Source organism: Typopeltis vanoorti, chromosome 11 (assembly GCF_054136105.1).
Source record: "Typopeltis vanoorti isolate ZY-2024b chromosome 11, IOZ_Tvanoo_1.0, whole genome shotgun sequence".
NCBI lineage: Eukaryota > Metazoa > Arthropoda > Arachnida > Uropygi > Thelyphonidae > Typopeltis > Typopeltis vanoorti.
The window spans coordinates 87,013,886-87,031,231 of NC_143559.1; the positions used below are offsets into that span (position 1 = coordinate 87,013,886).

General features: G+C 36.7%; 1 protein-coding gene across 1 annotated transcript in view; it reads right to left on the reverse strand.

Moving 5' to 3' along the window:
- Window positions 1-14,200, reverse strand: part of cpa (F-actin-capping protein subunit alpha) — a 93,562-nt gene extending 79,362 nt beyond the window's left edge. Inside the window, exon 1 of the mRNA XM_090400091.1 lies at window positions 14,116-14,200. Within this exon, the coding sequence (XP_090256217.1) occupies window positions 14,116-14,157 (42 nt within the window). The 5' untranslated portion in view covers window positions 14,158-14,200. The remainder of the gene's footprint in view (window positions 1-14,115) is intronic.
- Window positions 14,201-17,346: the final 3,146 nt, after the last annotated feature.

The following is a 17,346-nucleotide window of genomic DNA, read 5'->3' on the forward strand; positions in this document are numbered from 1 at the left end:
AATATGATGTTGGAAACTGGAACAAAATTTTCAGTGCCCTTGTGGAAAGAGCTTGCACAAAAATCCAAAATATCTCAAGAGTTATTTCAGAGAATTTCATTTTTAGAGTATCATTCACTGGCAAAGTAACTAATTGTTCTTCTTCTTGTAACGAAAATTTCACAACTCAATGTATTAACTATGCCAAATGGATTTCGTATCCAGTAATAATTGTGTGTATTTAAGGAAGGAAGTAACTTGAAATCTTTTCTTCCAATATTGTTAATTGTTCTGTTATAACGGAAATAATTCCCTTGACATTTTTATTCAGACTAGCCAATTACACTCAGAACTGTGTCATGTGACATCTTCCACTGGCAGAACACTGGTTAAGAACTACTGCTTTAGAGAATAATGAGATGAGGGCAATGGGAAAATTTGATGGCTAACTTTTATCTCCCTTTTTTAGTACAAGCTGGATAAAAGTTTGCTTCCATGCTATCAGATAAATGCCAGATGATCATGACAGTTTGTAAAGGCAATAGAGGATGAATGTTTCTGGAACACAAGCTCTTAGTACAATGGAACCATCTTGGCAAAGAGATGCTAGTACCAAGGCTCCTGAGGAAAAGACTAGAGGAAGCATAGTGTGGGTTTGTAGAGTTGTCTAAACAAGAGTTGAAGACTGATGCCATGAGATCAGCCTTATCTTTGAGACCAACAGAATAAGAGATGGTGGAAACATACTAAGGCAGAAGTTTTGCCTATCAGCTTTTGCAAAGGGCCAGAAAGCTCATTTGCCATTTGAGCCAGAGGCAAACTTAGTGAATCTGATGCTTACAAAGTCTGATTTAGATATGATTTTTTTTTTTTTTTTTTTTTTTGTAGTTATGGAATGTAATGAGTGAGAAGCTGGTATTTTTGACTTAAGCCCCTGAATGCATATCTACATTTTTACTTTCGAATGCTTTGACATATTTGATGGAAAACTGAAATTTGGATAAGGATTAGTAATTTTCAGTGGAGTGGGAAACAAAGGCTCCCATCTTAATAAGAATAATTTTGATTATTATAATAAATTTAGTTTAATCCTTTATCCAAGTGTGAGCAAACAAAGTTTGCGCCTGAAAGTATCTTCAGGACTGGGGTAAGGTGGTACAACACCAGGGCACTCCTTGCAAAGGTGGAGCAAGCTACCAACACTCCTATCTCAGTATCTCCCATAATGCAAAACACATCTCCTTGCGGATATGTCTAATGTTATGCATTAAGGGAAGGTCCACAACCCAGACTAGTTTCGACCTTTATTGAGGTCTCTTCAGTGGGAGCCAGGCCCAAGTGGAGATACCTTACCTTACCCCAGTCCTGAAGATACTTTCAGGCGCTAACTTTGTTTGCTCACACTTGGATAAAGGATTAAACTAAATTTATTATACTCTAACCAAGTGAAAAATAAACTTTCAACATCTTTCTCTAAATCCAGAGTAACTTATTAAAAAAGGGTGGCACACCATTTGGCAACTCCTATAGGTAGAGATGACCTGCTAATGCTTCTGCCTGGTATCTCCACTTGGGCCTGGCTCCCACTGAAGAGACCTCAATAAAGGTCGAAACTAGTCTGGGTTGTGGCCCTTCTGTTAATGCATAACATCAGACATATCCGCAAGGAGATGTGTTTTGCATTATGGGAGATACTGAGATAGGAGTGTTGGTAGCTTGCTCCACCTTTGCAAGGAGTGACCTGGTGTTGTACCACCTTACCCCAGTCCTGAAGATACTTTCAGGCACAAATTTTGTTTGCTCTTACTTGGATAAAGGATTAAACTAAATTTATTATACTCTAACCAAGTGAAAAATAAACTTTGATTATTATACTAGAGCAAGTTCCTGGATCAGGAGAGCAGAAGCAATAAACAGACCATGCAAAACAGGCACAGAAATCCCAAAAGTCATCCATTTAGTACCACTGAAGTGCCACAGAGGCACCAGCCTGGGTGGTAGAGTGGTTAGCATACCTGTCCTCTAACCAACAGGTCGTGGATTTGAATCCCACTGTAGGAGAGCATTTGTAAAAGCCTGCCCTGGATGAGCATGTACAGCTATTTAAGTTTATAAGGCATGCCTTAAAATAAAAAATAAAGTTATGGTTGGAGATGCCAAGAGGAGAGCTAACATCAACAGTCTATCTGGGAGGAGGGCTGATTAATAAAAGGTCCAGGATGCTGGGAGAATGATCGGAATTATCTAGTACTCTGGTAGGTAGATGAATGATTATCACTGATACAGGTGTCAGATCATTACTGATGGTAAACAATTCATCTTTTACAGGCAGGTCTTTGTGAAGTTGGAGAAAGGGGAGCTGTCAGAATTATGGACATTGAAATCGCTACTCTTTCAGTAATTGGCTGTATATGATCAACTTACAGAGATAAATAATAAAAAAAAAGTCAGTATCATCATCATAATTAGGAGAGCTGTACAGATAAAAACATCAAAATGACGCAAAGAAATCTTAAGCTAAAGTTGATCATGTAAAGGAGATTCCAGGTCTGACTTCTGGAATGGGATATCTGACCGGACAAGCACATGCTTCTCTCTCCTTAAAAAAGGTATCATGTATGATATAATAACATGTGGTGACAGTTGATGTTCAGTGCTAACAGAGTGGATTGGATTCATGTAAGTGATAGTGCCTGTCATGTTGATATTTGAGTGCCCAGAGGCCTAGGTGGAAGCTTTTTTTTTTCCCACATGGAATATTGTTTTAGATTTTTTGGGATTTATTTTTGATATTTTTGAAATTTTTTGTCGATTTTTATGAGATTTGCTTTAACTCCAGTGACACTAAAATTTTTAATCTAGTCTTTTATGGTAGTGGAACAATGGGAAAATTTAGAGTAGAGGCAATGCAGTAGGGGGTGAAATGTCATAGGGTGTGGATATGGGCTGCCAGAGAGGAAGTGCCCAAATAAAAATCTGAGCATGGCTTTGACAATGTCCCCTGTAAGATGCATATACTCTGACTCCCTTCAGACACAATCTCACAGAATAAGCAACAGCAGAATTATCACTAGCTAAATAATCCTGAATTTGATGGACAAGGCATCACAACCTGGCAGAATAAACAAATAAGGATTATTCACCAGCTGAATAATCTTTAATTTCACTAATAGAATTTGATAGACAGAAGGACAAAAAATGCAGATATAATGCACTTAAATGTATTCAGTTACATGTCACAAGCAAGCTTGTGAATGTGGATGTGCAAAATCAGAAAAACTAAAGCTATCAGGGTGGATACAAGTGTATGTGTGTGCATGTGCACATGCATGTACCCATAAGGCAAGCAAATGTGTGAATTACCAAAAAAAAAAAAAAATGGGATAATCAATACAATGTGTAAAATAGTTAGAGAGCACAAAGGGGGATATCACAGTTTACATATACTAATGGTTGGTGTAATCAATTACAGGCATTAGTGAGGTTTGGATGATACAGGGATAGAATGTGAGAGAGATGAAGTATTTCAGAGAAGGAGAAAACATGATTGGGAAGAAGGATACTTGATACAAAAAAAAAAGTAGATCAGGAAGATAGGGATGTGGGTGGCAGTTCATTTGAAGCAATTTGGCAAAAAAAGATGATAAAAGGACAATATACAGTTGGTTGCTACTGCAAGTCAGGGGAGTGCAAGGGATGACGTTAAAGATATCAGTACAATGTGCCCATTGTACTGATACCTTCCGGCAGGAAGGAAAGGAAATGGAATTTATTAAGATATAATTACATGAAACAAAACGTGATGGAGATAACTCAGGGTTTAAGTGTTAGATCTAGTCATAGGATCAGATCTATTCATAACCTAAGTGGCACATTGCCTCTGACTTAAGAGAGCCATCATGGTAGAATATACATGGAAATATATGGCAAGTGATTAGGAAAAGCTTAAAAGGCATAGTATAACAATCTGCATGGGAAGGATGCTAGCAGTGCATGAGAGATATTACAGTTAGTTAGATACAAGGACAAACTGTGGGATATGACATTGCAGAATTCAGTAGTGATACAATATATATATATATAACTGATAAAGGATTTGTAGTTGACTAATATAGAAAAGCTTACTCAACAATAAAGCAATGAAACAAATGAAAATAAAGCAGTATTATGAATAACTATGGACTCCTTGGAGATATGACAATATTAATAATAAAAACACGAAAACAAATCATAACAGCAATTACATTCTCAATTCTGAACCAAAAAATAGTGTACTGTATTAGATATGCATACAACCACATACATCTGTCCCCTTTCCAATTAATATCAATGGGCCCCTCCCTTCCTCAACGAGTCCTTAGGGACTCGTTGAGGAAGGGGCCCAATTTGGACACTCAAATACTTATCATTTCTCTCTCTGAACACATTTACTGAATGCACTCATAACATCTGATAGCAACTCATTCTACACACTTGCCAAACAAACACCATGAGAAGAACTTGGACATTGCATACTTTCTAACACTCCTAGTTTTCTTTCAGGAATGACTGCAAGTTCTACTCCCATCATCTATAAGCTGCAAAATGTAACTCATCTATACTGTACAATTCCCTTACTAAGTTGTATGTTTCTATCATATATCTAGTATCCGCTTCTTTATACTTTGAACACCACCTTTCTTCAATCTGCCCTTTCATGCACAATTCCACAGACAAGTTATCATCTTAGTTATTAACACTGTTTTCCAGTCCTTCAAACTGAGGTGATCCTGACTGCACACAATCATAAATCCATTCCATTTCTTCATGTCCAGCCACATCTCTTATATCAAGGTCTTTCTTGTCAATCCTCTTCTGTTGGACACATGCAATTTAAAAACAAAAAACTCTGTTGGTGGTGTTGATGGGCAGTAAATGGCAATGGTAGTAGGGTAGTTATGTGTAATGGGAGAATTAAGTAGTATAGAGACAGTGTGATGTTTGTAGTGGAGTGGAGTATCCTCCTGCAATGAGTTAGTGGACTCCTAGGTGTCATCACATAATAATATTCTGACCTTTCATCAACTTTTTGGTTTTCATGGAGTTAAACATTTTCAATTTGCAAATTCTACTCAGTTTTCCTCATTTTTTTAAGATGATCAATGCATTCGAACCTTAGTCTATCTGCAATTTCTAAAAATTTCCACAATCCCATTTGTTAGTATGCTCATTTCCTAAGCAATCCATTTCTTAATTGAGCTATACTTTTGAATATCATTTCAATGCTTGTATCTCAGATTCTTGTTCTCTTAGGTTTGGATTTGGATCCCATGTGCAAGGGCTCACATGGGCTTTTTTTTATATATGATTCCCACTCATGAAAGATTGTAAGCCTGTAGTACATTAAAACGTGAATGAGGAATGAATTTTATATTCTATTTATTTATTAATTTTTATCTTTTTTATATTTTTTACACAGTCTGGAAACACTGCTCTATAGACCAAACATGGAACTTTTTCAAGCCACTTCAGACATCCAATAAGCAGGGTGGTAGTCTCACATTGTGCAATGAAATCCATCTCTCATCTAAAGACAATCCCAAACATCAATGCTCACGACAGGATTCGTGTTCGTGACCTGTAGGAGGGCAGATATGATAGCCACTCAGCCAACCGGGCTGGGTTGCATCTAACTGGTTAAATGTAAATCGCATCTTTAGAAGATAAAATATTTCTAGTAGACTGATAAAATGATTGCATTTGCTTGGTGTGTTAGATGCCGATCTGGTTGGCCAAGTGGTTAGCATATCCACTCTCCAGCCGAAAGGCTGAGGGTTCGAATCCCGCCGTGAGCATGGATGTTTGTGATTGTCTGTGAAAATACTAGTGGTGGTGATGGGCAGTAGATGGCATTGGTGTAGACTATGTGGCTCACTGTAGTTGGTGGATTGAGTGGTGAAAATGGAGAGTTGTAGAGTAGGTGCCCTCCCTCAGTCTTTGGACTCCATGGAGGTGTCATGTAATAATAATCTGTCCCATTTCATTTCATTCAATATCTGGGTAGTATATTGCTTCTTTAAAATTTTCTTCCTCACTAGATGTATGGTTTGGGTTTATTAACTTCTCTTGAAAGTAAGAACTTTGTTTCTGATTTACTGATGTTTAGGCCATGTTGTTTTGTATTTATAAATTATTTTTATGTGGAGAGTGGTGAATGAGTGGACTGTTGCCAGAATATACCCAAAGTATACAAGAAAGAAAGAAATGGAATGTAGTGTAGGGGAAGAGTTGGGTTTGAAGAAGGTACTAAGATGGATGATGAGAAAGAGAGAAAAAGAGGAATGGCTTGAGAAAGGCATGGAGAAGTCACATCTGTGGTATTAGTAAAACTTGTGATAGATCCAGGAATGAACTGTGATGTTTGTATAGGAATGCTAGAAATATCAGACACATGGGAATGAAATTGTTGCACTCATTGAATTCATTCACCCAAAAATTGTTGGAATAAGTGAGATGTGGCTGGATGAGGAGGGCATTCTAACAGGAATAAAGATGAAAGGGTATGATATTTTTTGTGTGAAAATAGAAAAGATTAAAAAAAAATACTAAGAGGTGAACTGATGTTGATGACAGGAGTTATGCCTGTGCAAGGTAGAGAAAAAAGAATAATTATGGTAGGGTGCCAATGAAAGAAGAAAATGACAGAAGAATAACTGCAGTGGAGGATATTGTTGAGATATTACATGAGCAGTTCAAAAAAGTATTTCATCCTTATGAAAACACCATGCAGAGTTCGAGAGGAAAAGATGCAAAGAGGAAATGGCAGAAATAGTTTTGAGGGAGTATGGCGTGAGATAGAGGTGAATAGAATGAAATATATAGTTTGATGCTACCATAGACCAAGTAACGATGCAGAGGGTAGCGACCATGAAATGCATAAGCAAATTAGCCTAGCAAATAGGAAAAGGGTAATTGTTATGGGTGATTTTAATTATGGCAATATATAGACTGGTATGACGAGTTATATCTGGAAGTAAAGAAAATAAATTGAGTTTTTTAAGGACAACTGCCACAGACTATATATAACAGAGGGTACGAGAGGATCGAGGGTCTTGGATTTGATCATGTAATCAGAGATCTAAATGTATTCCAAGGGTCAGAAGGTTAAATAGGATAGGTGTAAAATAGATGAAGATTAGGTATAGAGGAAGAAGGCACTATAGGGACAACATAAGATGAATAATAATGATCCATGGGGAGTACAAAGAATGGGCAAGGAGGGTGACTCAGTAAGAGTGGCAACAATGCAGTACGAGCAGTGGTTAACTAATGAATAAAAAAAAACGTCAGAGAGTTTTTTCTTTTAATATGTAGTCAGCAGAAAAAAGAATTATGGTAACGTGCCAATGAACGAAGAAAATGATAAAAGGATAACTGCAGTGGAGGATGACCTGCAGGCACACAAACGGTATAAAGTGCGGCCCAGAAGGGTAACGAGTGTGGTAAAAACAGCAAAAGCCGATTATGAAAGGAAACTAGCTATGCAAGCAAAAGAGAATCCCAAACATTTCTTTCAATATGCTGCAAGCAAGAAAAACTGTACATGGCAAAATAATTTTAAGGAATGACGATGGTAAGGAGGTCACTGAACCAGTCGATATAGTGGAGTTACTGAGCGCGCACTTTGCAAAAGTATATCATCCAGGTGGTGACATTGAAAAAATGAAGGAACCATTAGTTTATACGGGAATTGTGATGAATGAAGTGGAGGTGAATATTACAGAACCTTAATGTGAATACATCTGTGGGATTGGATGGTATACCGGCACGGGTCTTGCGTGAAGCGGCTAAGGAATTATCAGTGCCCTTGACCATGTTGTTTAATCTGAGTCTTGGGTCTGGTTTAGTCCCGAAGGCATGGAAAGAGGGGAAAATAGTTTCCCTGCATAAAGGAGGATCCAAGACTATGGTGGCAAATTACCGACCGATCAGCATATCAGGAGTCGTTGTCAAGGTCTTGGAGAAAGTAGTCAAGGGAAAAATACAGGAATGGATTGATAAAAATGAGACACTGTACAGGGGACAGCATGGCTTTGTGAAGGGTAGATCATGCCTCAGTAACTTGCTCAAGTTTTATAACAAGGTGACGGCAGAACTGGATAAGGGAAATGGGTTTACAGTGATACTGCTGGACCTGGCAAAAGCGTTTGACAGGATACCACATGGAATTCTAATCCGTAAACTACAACATATGGGAATGGATATAGGGTTGGTGAGATGGATAGGTGGGTGGTTGATGGAGAGATATCAAAGAGTAGTTTATTCAGGAGTAGAGTCCAAAAGACGGCTTGTGACTAGTGGTGTGCCGCAGGGTTCTGTTCTTGGACTACTGCTGTTTAATCTGTTCATTAACGATATAAGGAAGGATCTAAGTGGAACAGTTCATTTGTTCACTGATGATGCAAAGTTGGGTAGGGCGATAGTGAATGCAGAAGATGTCAAAGTCTTGCAGGATGACTTAGATAGATTGGAGTTCTGGGCTAAGAAGAATGGATGTCAATTTAATGTGACAAAATGTAAGGATATGCATTTTGAGGTGAAAAGATTAGCAGCAGTATATCACATTGGTGGAACTGTACTCCAAGAGATTGATGAGGCCAGGGACTTGGGAGTGTTGGTGGATAGGGAGATGAAGTTTAGGGGGGCACATTGCAAAAGTAGCTAAATCAGCTCATCAACTCACTTGGTTATTGAAAAATACCTTGACGAGCAGAGACAAGCAAGTTATTGTACCTCTGTACCGAGCCCTGATAAGGCCTCATCTCGACTACTGTGCCCAGATTTGGTCACCTCGGTTCCTTCTTGATGAGGAGGAGGTGGAGAGGATCCAGAGGCGAGTGACTAAGATGATAGCAGGTCTATGGAATGAACCATATGAGAACAGGTTGAAGATTTGTGGGTTGCAGAAACTAGTTGATAGGCGGAAAAGGGGAGACATGATTGAGACATTCAAATTGCTAAAAGGATTCTATAGGATTAATTCAGAGGATATTTTTGAGATCAGGACTGGTGGTGGGAGAACTAGGGGACACCTATGGAAGCTGGGCAAAAGTGTGGTTAGCAGGGGTGTTAGAGCTGGGTTCTTTACTTTTAGAGTTGTAAATGAGTGGAATAAGCTGCCAGAGTCTGTTGTGGGTGCTATGACAGTGAGCGAGTTCAAGGCAAGGTATGATAGATACTGTGTCAATGTCGAATAGTTGTTCTTGACATGATGTTTAGGGCCTCCCTCAATGAGTCTAAGGACTCCCTGGAGTAGCCCGAAATAATAATAATATTAAATGAGCAGTTGGTGATAGTTCAATAACACAGATGCAATCACATCTCACCTATGAAACTGAAAGAGATAATCCAAAAGTTTCATCCTTATGAAAATGACATCATGAAGAGTTTGAGAGCAGTGTATGGGGAGAGACTGACAGTGAATGAACAAGAGGTATATGGGTAATTGAGTAAACTTGGTGTTAATAAGACTGTGGGAATCAATGATATATGTTTTTAGGGAACGTGACAGGAAGATGACATTTACCTTGGCATACTTGTTTAATATGTCTTACATTGAGTCAAGTTCAAAAGGAAGGAAAGGAAAGTGGCAGGTGACATATATACTTTCAACCCTCAAATTATAGGCCAATCTGTGTGTCAAGTGTTGTAGTTAGTGTTGGAGAGGTTAGTGAGAGCAAGGATCCAGAAATGGGTTAAACAACAGTTATATTCTCTTTGATGGACAGCAGCATGGATTTGCTAAAGGAAGGTCATGTTTTAGTAATCTATCATTCGTTTCATTGCATTTTATATATGGGAGCTTATCCTCATTTATCTCAGGGAATCATATTTCCTCAGTAATAAAGTGTCTGTACAGAAACATAACAATTTGCAGCCTCATAACTTTTTATTGATAATTCCTATTCACAAATTATAGTCACTATGCTTGAATTTCATAAGATAAACAGAAATATAACATCCAGGATTATCAGGACATGCAACATGATGTTGGTGATAATTCAATATCACAGATGCAATCACATCTCACCTATGAAACTGAAAGAGATAATCCAAAGGTTAAAGTTAGTTGGTTTGGTTCATGCTTTACAAAAATTTATGAGGTCAATGATAATTTAAACATGCTTCAGTATTTATAGCACCACAAATGCTAGGTAGAGAAAGAACTATTCCTTGACTGCCAAGATCATTTGACCCACAACTGATCAATATTGTTCTGTGTAGTTATGTGAACAAACTGTACTCCAAAATAGGTACCAAATATTAACTATGATGTACTTTCAGATGAAACTGCATTTTAATATGCTAGGTAGGGAAAGAACTATTCCTTGACTGCCAAGATCATTTGACCCACAACTAATCAATATTGTTCTGTGTAGTTATGTGAACAAACTGTACTCCAAAATAGGTACCAAATATTAACTATGATGTACTTTCAGATGAAAATGCATTTTAATATGCTAGGTAGGGAAAGAACTATTCCTTGACTGACAAGATCATTTGACCCACAACTGATCAATATTTTTCTGTGTGTAGCTATGTGAAAGGCAAACTGTACTCCAAAATAGGTACTAGATATTAACTATGATGTACTTTCAGGTGAAACTGCATCACATCACATGCATTTCCTAATATAATAAACAGTGTGTGAAGAGAAAGTGAATAATACCGTGACTTTACACATGTTATGAATGCTGCACATACTGAGTGCTTGTGATGCTAACCTGCCACATAAACATATTACACATTCTAATATACTTTATATCACATAAAAGTCGAGCATACTATGGTCTGTGAAAAAAAATACCCTTTTTGCATTGTTCAATAAAAGTTAAGAACCCAAAATCATTTCTATATAGAAATGATTTTGGGTTCTTAACAATGTACTCAGTTATACAAGGTTTCTTGTATAACTGAGCACATTGGTGAACAAACTGTTTTCTGTGCATATGTTTTTGGATTTATTGTGGCTTAACAGCACTAAAATAAATGAAATATGATCTGCAATAATTTAATGAAATTTGTCAGACACTAAAAAAAGCAACAGGAACAAGAATGTCATAAAATTAACTGCTGCTTTAACACGACTTTTGCTTTTTTTTTTTAATGTATAAACCTATTTAATAACTTACACAAACTATGACTTACATAATTAATATACAGGGTAGTCCATAAGTCATGAACTATTTCGTAGAAAGAACCCATCTTTGTAAATTCAAAAGGAATTGGAAGGCATTTACATGATGTGGTTTTTCATAAATAATAATAAAAAATCTGGTGAAAAAACTAAGTTGCTTCACAAAGACAGGTTCTTTATGATTTCTTCCATGACTTATGGACCATCCTATATAGTTTGCCATCCTATATAAGAATAATAATGCACTTCTAAATATATGATAGAAGTGATATGGTGAGATGGTGAAAAAAAACAACAACAACTGAACTTTGACACCCCTTTGGCACACGCACTATGAGATATGTCATTCAACTGTATGCACATTAATAGAAGAGCACGTGTTGAGTCTACGGCATTACACTTTTAGCTGTAGCGATGGTGTTGATGTTAGAAGAAAAGATGTTTATTGTGGAGCATTATTTTCATTCATATGGAATTGGCAGAGAAAATGGTCCAAGCCTATGACATGTTTGTAAGCAGTTTGCCATTTCTGTAAGCATCTCCCAAGAAATAGTGTCATTGCCTTAATCAAAAGATTACAATGTACCGGAAGTGTTCTGCCACAATGCAAAGAGCATTCAGCGTGACCACAACACAAATGAGAATCATGGGCATGTGCTGGAGCAAGTGTTAGTCTCTGAAATGCAGTCAACAGCATTAGAACTTGAGATACTGAGGCAGTCACTACAGAGAATTCTTAGGGAGCTGGGTGCCTTTTGGTACATCATTCAGGTGGGTCAGTGTTTAACAGCAAAGAATTATGCTGAATGGTAGGAATACTGTGCATACATGCTGGCCAATGCCTATGAAGAGTTGTCCCTCCTCCAAAATGTCTAGATCTCGGATGAAGCGCATTTCCATCTAAACGGTCATGTAAACAGATGAACAGGTTTCTTGGTTTCTCGAGACCTGAATTTGTCCAAGAGAAACCTCTCTTCACAGCGAGAAGGTCAATTATGCCATGGCATTTTCTAGTCAAGGTACAATTGGGCCATACTTCATTGAAGAGGGTGTAACTGTGACCTTGAATAGAGAATGCTACATCAAGAATGTATTGGTTCCATTCACCCAGGATTTGAATATGATATATCATGCAAAAAACATTCCATTTCATGCACAGGTATTCCAACAGGATGGAGCAACCTGTCACATATCACATGGTTCTAGAGCCTATTTATAAGAACACTTTCCCAGGAGGCTCATTGCAAGGTTCACAGAATTCCCGCACTTTCATGTTCTCCTGATTTCACATCACTTGTGGTATGTTGAAAGAATGGGTATTCCAACATGACCTGCCTTGAAATCTTGAACTAAGGGCTAAAATCATACGATATGTCCAATAGATGTCCCAACCCTTGTTCTCCAAGATGAGAGAACCTTTGCATGTGACAAGGTGCCCATTTCTAGTGCGTAATCTCCTGTTGTTAACACTTTATTTGACCAAGATTCTGCCAATAGTTGTGAATGTACATATGTGTAAACATGTATTTCTTTGTTAATAAACCCATTTACTCCATAACATATATTGTTGTAGTTATTCAGTACTGTTTTTTTTTTTTTTGCACCATGTTGTATTTTATAGCAGTTCCAACTTATTGTGTTAAACTCAGTGGACTGTCACAGACAAATAATTTGGCTTTATATAAGCCTGATTAATATTACAGAGTGGTTATTCCTATTTATATACTGTGTAAAAGCATGTCCCTTGTCCATTTTGCAGGCCAAAAATCTGAATTTCTAAATTTAAAAAAATCCTGCCATTTATGAGATTGGATGGGCTAAATTACATTCAATTGAAAAATGCAATATACTAATTAAATAAGGGCATCACTAATACCAAATGAACGACTGAAACTTTAAAGTATAAGCTTATTGAAAAAACTCTAGGTGTATATATATTTTTAAGGAAACCGGTATTTTAATAAATTAACGTGAAACTAATTTAATTGTAATAAAAACTCTTAAATAAGTATTTCCCACCTCCATCATACAAAAGATGCCTTCAAGGTTGTGAGTTTAAATTTTACAATCTATCTTGAACCATCAGATTTTGCTCATCCACTATAATATTACTTCAAATGGAGCCTGAAATGGCTTGAAAAATGTAGCTCTAAAGCAGAGTTTCTGTATTATTTATAGTTTGTATGTGTTTACAACCTCTCATGAGGTGATTACCATGAAAAATAAATAAATAAATAAAAAATAAATATATATATATATAGTGTGTATGATGTTCTGATGTCAATGCTACATAAACTTTGTTTGTATCAGATTGAATAGCAATATACTAATTAAATAGTAACTATAGCAAAATGCTCACAGTATCAGTTAAAACTATGATCCTGTATGAAGCCAAAGGTCAAGAGAATCATCAGTGATAATATGTCCTTATGTCACTAAAGAATAAATTCATCATTAAGAGGTTAATACAAAAAATGCAAACTAGTGCTGAGTTCTGACACACAAAATCTTATCCAATTATGGTATTTTCATTTAGAATCGAAATCAGAGTTACAGAATGGCGAAGAAAAGTAGTACAGATAATGTTATCCTTACCGTAGTAGTAGGAGTTGCTGTTTACTATCAGCATAACAAATGAACTCAAAAATTCTAGTTAGGAAAATAACTAATTAAAACAACACTTTTCAAATCCCAGAGAAACTACGCATCTGGGAATGCTATCATTATGGTTTACCAATGAACTGTCCAAACATGTTATCACCTTAATTAATTCCACCACGACCAGATGATTCTTCGGAATAGGTGTGTGTGATCATTAATATCCTGAACACCCATTAGATCTAATCTTTCAAGGCCTTCTTTCTTAAAATATATGTACCTTTGATACATCGTAAATTACTACGTTTATTTTAATGCTTTACTCTTCATATAATTCGTTTGTAATTAACTAAATGTCTCACCTTCTCCTGATCTGATATAGGTTCGTCGTAATCAGTAGCCATTTTGTTTCTGCATACGTTGGTAAGCACTAGCACACGCCTTTCGTCGGATGGAATTATGGGTAATTTCAGAACATTTGACAGTTTTCACTGGTGGAAAACGTCAATTATCATCAAATTGCACTAAAAACAAAGATATTTACTTCTAAACATTTGGTAATAAATTAACTTTAACAAATTTCAAGTCAGTTAACTTATTCCAAACTGGAAAGTGTTATCATAGAATATATGCTACTATTAAATAATATAGCAGTACAAAAAAAAAAAAAGTTATTTCGGCGATTCATCTCTAATTAATAAGTTACATATTTTAGTTTGGTGGCACAGTTTTATGACGCTCCAAAGATTTCTACTGGTTTTTGTTTTAATTTTTTATATCTGAAGTGTCAAAATTTAATTTTTTGGGAGAAGCCATCTCATAAATGTTAACGAAACACGCTATATCAAAACAGAGTTAGGCGTAATTACTGCACTTTACCTTACATCACGAGGGGAATCCTTATTTGGGCTTTTTCAGTTGAAGGTGAGTTAGCCGATCTCATACGGTGGTAGTAGCAGGGTTTTTCCTCCCGGAAACTCGGGTTTTTCATCCCGCCTACAGATCGACCTTCTGGACACACGCAATTTACAAAAAATACTATTGTTGGTGGTGATGATGGGCGATAGATGGCGTTGATGGCAGTAGTGTTGCAGTTGGAGAATTAAGTAGTAGTGGAGAGGATGAGGTGTATTTAGCGAAGTAGCGTAGTGTGCCCTCCCACGATGACTCCTTGGACTCTCTGGAGGCGTCGCGTAGTAATAATAATAATAATAATAATAATGACATCACTGTGATGTAAGGTATGTGTATACGTGATTCAGCATGTGTCTTGTGAATGGGTAGAATATTAAGATTAAGCCGGGGAAAACAAGGCCCAGGCAGAGTATCGTTTCTTGTAAAATAATACTAGAATGCCAGAAGAAAGGTGTTGTAAGTTTGATCCTAGACGTCGACTATAAGAACTTCGTATGCGTTCTTTTTTTGGTGGGTTAAAGAATTAGGTGCTCGTTGCCGAAGGCGGATAGGATTTTTTCCTTTGAAAAACTCGTATTTTTAACCTTATCTCGAAAAATTAGCCCTAAAAAACTCACACTGTTTCAGACAGTAATAGATGTGTTGGGGTATGGGAACACCACCGTACCCTCTCCCCAATGCATCTAAAATAATCAATAGCCATAGGCTCATCTTTCAGTGACGAGCATATCAGCAGTCTTCTGATTTCCAAAAGTTATGTATGGCTAAAAGTGCTCTCTGCCTACCGACAGTGGGAACTCTTTTTTTTATTTATGATTTTCATCGCGGATGTGAAATATCACCTAGCTTAAGAACCGTGACTTGAAAAGCAGTAAGTTTAAAGAGTTGTATTTTGAATTAAATTACTTGACTCTTATCCCAGTCAAAGTATTAATATACTCGTACTGTGCTGATTGCAGTCTCGCAGCATAGTGCCACACCGAGAGATCTCATCGAGCAGCCGCCAGTCACATAGCAGAGACAGCATGTAACTGTCTGCTAGCGGCAGTTCCAGTTACCCATATCTCCTGACCAGACTAAAAATTATGTGTGCTATTGTATGTTAGTCTTTTGTATCTTACGTATTGTACAATAATCCTTCAAGTAGCAGAGTAACTCTAGTACTAATAAACCGATATTATTATTAGGTCTGTAATTATGGTCATAATGTATACTATAACTGCACAATCTATCGTGTGTCGGAGGATTATCATACAAAAGTAATATAAGTGACTAAACTCTAGTGAAAAAGTCTTTAAAGGAATTCCAGGTAATACGGAATACCATTTTACACACGAAATGGTTGTCCATATTACGCAAAGTTCCACTATTAATTGTTATTATTATTATTATGTGATACCTCCGAGTACTCACCGCCAAAAGATACTTTACTGCAATCATCTCAGCGCCTCCCCTACTACTTAATTCTCCAACTGCACACAATTCAACACGTATACTACTTAATACTCAAACTACACAAAATACCATTCCCACAACAACAACAACAACAATATTTTTTGTTTGTAAATTGCGTGTGTTCTGATGGCCGATTTGCCTGTATGCAGGATGAAAAACCCAAGTTTCCGTGAGAACCCTGCAACCACCGTATCTGATCGGCTGATTCACTTTAAATAAATAAAAAAAAAATACCCTTTAAAATTTCTTCTCGTCGCAACCGGCATCGAACTAAAGACTTTTCCAATTGAACGATGTAATATCTTGTTCTTCTGAATGCGCTACGGAGGCGTTTAATAGCAGCTATAAATGTTCCTCAATCCTACAAAAAGGATTCGAATCCACTATATTTCAACTAAATACACGTGCTGTTCTTCTGCATACATCATAAAGACATTAGGTATGTATATATTACTTCTGTAAATGCGTTTCCGCTCGTATTTAAGAGGCACAACCCTGTTTTGGTAGTGAAAAATTAACGACTATAATTTAAAATTGTGGGTCACTTCTGCTATAAAAGTTTCGACCTTACACGTTACTTGTCTAGGCAAGGAATATTCAGATTTCATTTCTTATTGCACTCTTATTAATTAAAATAACTTAAATTCAATCTATATGGTTCCTTCAAACGGCTCGGAAACTATTTTCCTTCCTACCATCTATGAAGGATACATTACCACCTCTTTCCTTTCCGGGTGTCTATCAGTACCTGCTCATGTGAACTTTGCTATTTTGAATAGACTGCCTTGATTAGAATTAAAGAACATCAAGATTATATTACATTTTTGTAAACCTACAAGTCTGGCCTTGCTTCTCACTATTACACTAGACACACAGTTCTTTGAGCATGATTTATGACTCATTATTGTAATTCACGTTTTGAATATAGTTAAAGATCTCTCTCTCTCTCTCTCTCTCTCTGACGACGATGTCCACATAACGGTGAACGGAATATATCAGAGTTTTTGAATAAAATTCTATGTATAATTTTTGTTACATGCGTAAGCCGTGAAAGTTATTTTAATATATCTAGTGCATATGTTCTATTAAAACTATTTATGGTTATATTCTTGTTTTAATCCTTCACACAAGCGTGAGTAATGGAAAGAGCCTCGGCAGATTAAAATCATGAAACACAGCCATTAATAGAACCATGAAATATTTTGTGTGTATTACGTGATATG